At 31.1% G+C, this 7,583-nt stretch overlaps 1 protein-coding gene across 3 annotated transcripts; it reads right to left on the minus strand.

The window, feature by feature from the left end:
- Positions 1 to 1,566: 1,566 nt before the first annotated feature.
- On the minus strand, positions 1,567 to 6,295 carry LOC18595187 (WD repeat protein). 3 transcript variants are annotated; one of them, XM_007023020.3, is made up of 8 exons: positions 5,970 to 6,295; positions 5,642 to 5,873; positions 4,999 to 5,061; positions 4,627 to 4,763; positions 3,276 to 3,313; positions 3,088 to 3,133; positions 2,387 to 2,551; positions 1,567 to 1,992 (listed from the first exon to the last, which is right to left on the minus strand). In XM_007023020.3, exons 1-8 carry the CDS (start codon positions 6,127 to 6,129, stop codon positions 1,817 to 1,819), a joined length of 1,017 nt encoding a protein of 338 aa, XP_007023082.2. In that variant the 5' UTR covers positions 6,130 to 6,295; the 3' UTR covers positions 1,567 to 1,816. The 3 variants fall into 3 exon arrangements, with proteins under 3 accessions (XP_007023082.2, XP_007023081.2, XP_017979501.1); XM_007023019.3 differs by having other exon boundaries at positions 5,642 to 5,876; XM_018124012.2 differs by having other exon boundaries at positions 5,642 to 5,830; positions 5,970 to 6,107.
- Positions 6,296 to 7,583: the final 1,288 nt, after the last annotated feature.

Consider the following 7,583-nt stretch of genomic DNA (forward strand, 5'->3'; position numbering starts at 1 on the left):
ACAAATCCCATTTTTAAAGCAAAAAATCATACATTAAATTCTAATTTAATTATATAATAGACTGATTAAATTTGGTGACTTACAAGTCAACTGATACTAACTTAGTTTATTTAAAAGTTAAAAGAAAGTAACAAAAATATTATAAAATTATAATTTATTCTTTAAAAAAGGAAAATTAGCCGCTAATCACGTCGTAACCAATTCAACCCACCAATTTCTTTATTTTTCTTTAGTGGCAAAATGTAATGATAATAACGTGTTACAAAAATTAAAGTGTAAGTGAACAAGGCGTGTAGGAACATTCATTGTGGTACTCAAAGCACAAGAATCGGAAAGAAGATTTTATTAGGACCAAAAACGGATAACACCCGACAAGGTACAACTCATGTTTGCCTTTTTTAATCCAAGTCAAAATCTTACTCCTCATCACCGCAGGTGATTTCAAAGGAGTCAACAGACGATGCAAGTCTCTCAAAATTTTGCCCATACTTATGCCTCTAATTGGGCTAATGGATTTAACTTTACGTAATTTTTTATGATTTTTTGGTTTTAAAAAATTAAATGAAATATCAAATATCATTTGTAATTTTATTTATGATTTTATATTTATATAACGTTAACGTAAATTTAATAAATAATAAAAAAATTACATAATTTTATTATCATGTTACATTAATAAATTACATAATTATTTATTATGATATATCAGTGTATTAAGTTAACGTTACGTAATATCAAGTAACAAGTAGTATGATAAAAGCTTATTTAATTTAAAATAAATATATATAAATTTGATTTAACATAATAAAAATAAATTTTTAAAATTTTTTTAAAATAATTGGAGAACTTTTTAGATATTTTGCTTTGATTTAATATCATTCGAATTAACCAAGATAATATTAATACAATAAATTTGGATTTTAGTTATTTTTTTTAGGTAATATATATTTTTATTTAGTGAATCTTAAAATGTTAAACTATTTAATTTTTTAATTATATATATATTTTTTTCATATTTAGTAGCAATATTAAAAGCAATAGCAAGGCAGAAGTTAAAGGCAAAATTCAAATAGTAAGAGGGGGAGAGCTTTCACTCCTGTAGAGAACAGCAAGACAGTTTCATGGGGGAAAGCCTAGAAATGTTAACTATCATGATAACTCTCATAAAAGCAATGCTTGTTTAAAGTTAAGGGCACCCCCATTTTTTCATAGCCTAACCACATAAAGCGATACAAGGCATAAATGATTGGAACTCGACTTGGGGAGAGTTCTGCCATCATAGCCTACTATGTTTAATAGTCCAAAGTGCAATCAATGGAAGGTAAGGTGTAAGGATGGAGCTTTTATCATGGTCTACGTTGTAAAACTATGGAAAATTATCAGTAGGGGGGTTGATGTTCCACCCAATGATGCAGAGTTCGATGCAAAGCGCTTGTCCAACTCTAAACCAAGGTCATGAATAATCTATATATTGTGTTATGAATACCAAGGATCTTAACAAGATGTCAACTAGTTCAACAACCAAAAAGAGATGGGGCACATTGAAAGCTTAGGACATGCAAGAAATTCTATTTGAAGGGGAACAATCCAGTAAAGAGCCCATTGTTAACAAATGCCCTCAACCAAGTCTAAGAAGAAGAAAGAAAGAGCAAACACAACTAGTGCGAGTGATGGCTACCCTTAATCTTTTCCAAATGATGGTTTGGGTGATGACATTAATCACCATGGAAGCTATTCATGGATAGTTTCATTAAAACCTAAACAAACTACATAGTATAGAAGGGGAAAAGAAGAAAACCAAAACAAAAAAGATTGTTTAGATAATTTCTCTGGTTGCAGCATAATCTTTTACCATCAAAATCTCGCCACATAACTTCCGAGGCACTTGGTCTAATATTTTACCTTCCTGCCATGCTTGCCCTGCCAAAACACCAGGTCCGATATGACGAATGTATATCACAGCCTGATCACTGAAAGGATATGGATGTTTCACTGCAAAAAAAGAGACATCTTAACAAATTAATAACAAGTGTTGTCCATGTTACCCTGCCTAAAACAAAAAAAATATAGGTGGCAAAAGATAATATAGAGTGTTCTCATAGCCTACCGTCCACAAATTTTTCTTTGAACACCACTCATCAGATGTTTATAAGGTCTAAAAGATCAAATGTTGAAACAAGATAATGAAAATTTTACGAGCATCAGACATTCATTTGTTTAATTCCCATACTTAAAACAAACTGCAGAATTTATTGTGACTCACCAACCAGGAAATAGGAACAAAGACAATACAAATTTCATCAGATAAAGGAGATGTTTTAGCAAGATATGACCAAATTCAACCCTCGAATTGATCCTCATAATTAGCAACATAAATAATCTTCACCTGGTCTTGGGAATCCAGCTGGACATTCATGGAGATCTAAGAGGCCATCCCCAAATTCATATGCAAAATCACAGGGCTGTTCAGTTGACATTACTTCCTTAAGCTGAGTCACCTCAAAATACAAGGGACTAAAGCGATTTGCAAACGGAGCCACAATTGATCCGCCTAAAAAATCACAGGGTTATATTAGATTAACCTCTACAAAAAAAAAAAAAAAACAGTGACAGACTATAACCAACAAGGAAAATTTTCACCTTTATTCCTTCTATTTATAAAAAAAAGAAGAAGTCAAGTATCACATAATTTTGTTCAAACATAGCATTCAACCATCAAAGCAGGAATCAAGTACAGAATCTAATTTAGCCTTCTTAAACTTGGTTAAAATAAATCATAACAAAACCTTCTTAGTTGAGAGTGAATGTTCTAGTAAGAAATGGCTTAAATACTAAGATTTCAACATTCCTAATCAACCCATGCGAGATAACATGATAGCAAAGATGAAAAACCTCTTTTACAGTTGAGAATGAATCTTCATATATAGATGACAAAAATACTAAATAAATTATATCTTCCTAACTACCCCATGTGAGATGGTGAACAGGGAAGATTTAAAACAAATACTTCCCTTAAACAGACAAATAAAAACAATAAAGAGAATTTCACACGGAGGCAAATATTTCATTTGAGATGAACATACTTACCAATAAAACGTCCATATGTCTTCCCATTACTGCCACAAAATATAGTCTGATAAGAGATCAGGCAATTCAGACAGTTTATGTTAGCAACTACATTGCAGAGAGAGAGAGAGAGAGAGAGAATATAAAAATATAAGTAAGAAGAAAGATTAGTATGGATTTAAGATTCTCATCATGAGTGTAGAACTTACCTTCTTGAAGATATTGATCCAAGCAATAGGCAATGGACCTAGTTGAGAGGGTCATACTATTAAATCTTCGAAAATTAGCCCAGCCTTAACATTTATTATTGTTATTTTTTAACAAATAAGAAGAAGACATTTTCAAGAAAATACTAATAAAAGACAAAAGGGGACAAAAACGCCATCATGCCATCATATAACAGAAACAACATATACCCATGATTACAGGGTAGCACTTTGTGAAATTGAACAGAAAGGAAAAACTTGACAATCTTATAAAAGCAAGATAAATTCTGAAATAAAAATAAAAATGACAGTTGTAACATGTATTAGGCTGAATAGTGGAGGTTGGGCTCCACTTTGGGCATACTTAATATCTTAATGGGAGAGCCTTATATTAATTGAATTCACTTTAAGAAGAAGAAAACCCATTTAATCACCAAGAAGCCTAATTAAAAATGTGACATGGCAACAAGCAAAGTTCACTACTTGATTGCTCTTCATAGGGTTCAAAACAAAATGTTGGAAAGTCAGACCATATGCTTCAAGAAGGTTTTTCTAAAAAATTAAATAATTAAATAAATAAGCAGACTATGTGCTTTAAGATGATAATCAGTGAAAGATACCCATCAAAACTTCTCTAAAAGAGTTTCAAACTTCCAGCTACTCTTGATGCATAGTCCATTAAGAAATGCAAAATAAGACTTGGGAATTAACATTGCTTCCATATGAATAGTGTTATAATGTGTAATGTGTCGTAAGAGTAGTGTCATCTTTTGCACCTTAAGCATAAATACAGGAGGCTACAATAAGGTTAGGTAGGTCTCATGTTCCTCCAGTCTATTCTAACAGTCTGCTTTGGCAAATAGGATACCTCAACTCCCATTCAAAATGATAAACTCAAGTAAAAGCCAAACAAGAGCCTGACACTCCACATATACGCTTCACCTCATTGCTCTCATCTTGCTTACAGAAACTAACTACTTCATAACTATCAGACAAACTGGACAGGCAAATGTGGTTCACAGGTTTATGATGCAAGAGTTTGTCAAATACACAATACCAATCATATTACATTTAATTGTAACAATCACATTTTAAACACTCTGTACCATATGAAAGTGAAAATTTTAGCTGCAGCATGTAAAATATTGATTCTTATTATTGAAATATACTAAACATTGATCTCATAAAAGGACAATGCACTCAAAAAAATTATTTTTATATCTATGTATAATGAGAGATCCATATCATCTCTTAGGAATCCAGAATTTGATTAGGAACTTGGCATTTTCTATTTTTTAGAACTTAAAAAGTATTAAGTGACACCAAGCTATTGGCAATAACTCAAACAAATTACCTCCACTCGTTCTGCAGTTATAAAATTCAGAGGGAATTTCACCATCTTTATTTGACAGCAAGTTTGATGCACTTTTCTTCACCAATTTAGGGTCATCGTATCGTGTGCCAGCTATCTCCCAAGCTCTTGATATAAGCCTGCATTAAGTTCATGCCCGCATATCAAATATTTCCGCTAATTCAACCCATGATGAGAAATTTTCTGTGGAAGCACTTTAAACTATTTGTACAGCTTACCTCTTTCTTTCTTTTCTCTCCCTATATATCTTTTTCATTATGGTTAGAAAAATAAACAGAATTATGTGGCAAAACTGCTTTTTTTGAAGATAATTCAATCGATAAGCTTTTAAAAACTTGAGAGGGAAGAAATAACCTAGGATTGAGCGATCGCAGCAACCGATGACGCCTTTCCTCAGGAACATCTCCAATCTTTTTCCTGAAGAACAAAAGAAAATGTTTTTTTTTTTTTTAAATATAGTAACAATTAGTATCACTATTATAATGAAGGCTCAAATAATAGAAAAGTCCCTCAACTATGTCTATTTATGCAGCTAAAAGTCCCTCAACTATGTCCATTTATGCAGCTACGCCTCCATTCGCTTATTGTACTCAAACAAATTCTTAATCTTAAGGAAAAATTAACAACCATCAGACCTAGTTTCAGCTGGAATTTTCTATTCAAGTGGTATATGATGTGGCAATGTGACCCATCAGCTCACATTATTATTAATTTTCCATTCACAGTTAAGAACTTGTGCAATACAAATTAAAGGGTAAGTGCTTGTTTAGATATAATAAAAGAATAGGGGCTTAGTTACGTAAATGGACATGCTTCATAAGCGTATAATAAACAAGCATCCTTGAATTCTATCTAACAATTGAAATCAAAGGCTTACAAATCCATAACATGGTGAGATGGATGAAAATCAAAAACAAAAAGCACTTGATGAATGATAAGATATACTTAAAATACTCTTACTAATAAATAAAATGAAGAGAAGAGAGAGCAGAGTGACCAGAGATAGGCAGCTGGATTATAAGAAGTAGGGTCTAAAGGAATCAAGTCCTTGGGAGGATGAAGAAATGTGATGATATCCATTTCATCCAAGTAGGCCTTTTCCCCATTGGGAAGTACTTCGAAGGGCTTCTCATCCCAAGCCGACGCCGTCCCTGAACCTTGCGGTCTCTCCCGTCCATAAACCGCTCTGATTTCACAACAACCACAATTAGTAGAAGAAACCCTTGCTCCTGCTGCAAGTGCAAACGGAAACCTCTCACTCTACAATCTACTAACTCTGATTAAATGCTCTAGCTTCAGCAAGTAATTGAAAGAATTGAATTGACCTGGAAAAGTAGAACGGTGGAGTCGGAGAGCAGCCGGCGGCGGGGACCTGATTTGGCACTGTGAGTTTGATTGAAAGCAGCAGCGAGTAGCAAGCGTTGGAAGAGGAGTCTTAGGATAATTACAATAATTATTCGTATAGTTATAGCTTCCTGCCCTCATCTCCAAACTGGCAATGGCAACCAGTTTGCTCCTAATCTAAATTTGCTTGACTGTAACTCCTTCTGCTACGTTCTTATGCTTTGTTGGATGCCCATGGAAATGGAGTTGTAAAAGTTCAAAACCAGCGAAAAATTGCAAATAGTCATCGAAACAAATGGGGCAAGGCATATAGCCAAATGCATTTAATAATATAAGTCAAATTTTATATTTAGTTTTTATGTTCCACCATAACATTAAATTTAATTTTTTATTATCTTTCATATTAATCAAATTAATATATTTTTAAAATTTATTAATATCAATACATCATTAGCATCATTAAAATTTTCGTTAAAATTATTAATTTAATATTAATCATAATAGCGTGACATTAATTAAAATCAACGTCATAATAATAATTATGACGTACTTAATGGGAAATTTTCCAGACAAAATGTAAGTGAATCGTCGGACAATGACTCACCTCTTTTGGACTGTCGAGGCCCAAGAGAGAATGGTTGAGTCGGGTCCAAAAGAGTAAGGCACGAGTTCTAGGTGAAACGTTATTCGGAAGGACGCCTTCAAAACGACGACGTGAAAATGATTTCAATGATGGAGAAAATGGTTACTCTGTTCTCTTGCCCCCTATTTTTGTAGCTTGAAGCAAACTTGATTCTTCCTTGACAATGATTGAAACATATAACTAAAAAACATTTAAGAAGACAATGGCCATGTGGATTCCGTCCCAATTAATAATTTATATTCTTTTTATAATTATAATAATAATTTATAATAAAATAATCGATAAAAATTTCTAACAAAAAAGTTTGAGATTTTTATGCATTTTAGAATATGCAATCAATTAACAAAAAAGTTCACGTATCATGCCCCATGATTAGCAATAGGCCATATCATTTAATTTAATAATTAAATAATCACATTATTAAAGATTGACATAGTTTTAAATTATTTAAAAACTTTAAATAAGTTTTTATTTTGTTATTACAATCATTTGAGTTTTTGTATTTTTAATTTGGATCGAACAAATTTTTATAATTAACGATTGATACAATGTTATTAGTAAAAATACTATTATACATTTTATATCATTATGTGCAGTTAACGTATAATATAAAAAATATTATATAATTATATTATTATATCATTAATATTATTTTTTATTATTATATGTTAATATTATATGACATAAAATAATAAATATTATTATACATTTCATACAATAAACGAAAAAAAATTACATAATTATATCATCATTTATTAACTCACTTGTTATTATTACATGTCAGCTTATTAAGTTACTGTCATATAATATAAAATAATAATAAAATTTAAATAAATAAATAATTATTATTTAAAAATTATTTAATTTAAAATAAAAATAAAAAAAATTAAAATTTATCTAAATAATTTAAAGATACTTTTAGATATTAAAAGTAGATGAAAGTTACGTTGAC

Source organism: Theobroma cacao, chromosome 6 (assembly GCF_053813885.1).
Source record: "Theobroma cacao isolate CCN51 chromosome 6, ASM5381388v1, whole genome shotgun sequence".
NCBI classification, from domain to species: domain Eukaryota; kingdom Viridiplantae; phylum Streptophyta; class Magnoliopsida; order Malvales; family Malvaceae; genus Theobroma; species Theobroma cacao.

What these genes read in the sequence shown, in the direction of transcription:
- LOC18595187 (XM_007023019.3), bottom strand. Translation starts at nt 6,129, where the DNA reads ATGAGGGCAGGAAGCTATAACTATACGAATAATTATTGTAATTATCCT. An exon ending in AATCCAGCTGCCTATCTCTG is followed by an intron (nt 5,062 to 5,641) that starts GTCACTCTGCTC and finishes TTTGTTCTTCAG; the next exon opens with GAAAAAGATTGGAGATGTTC. An exon ending in AGCTGGATTCCCAAGACCAG is followed by an intron (nt 1,993 to 2,386) that starts GTGAAGATTATT and finishes CTTTTTTTGCAG; the next exon opens with TGAAACATCCATATCCTTTC.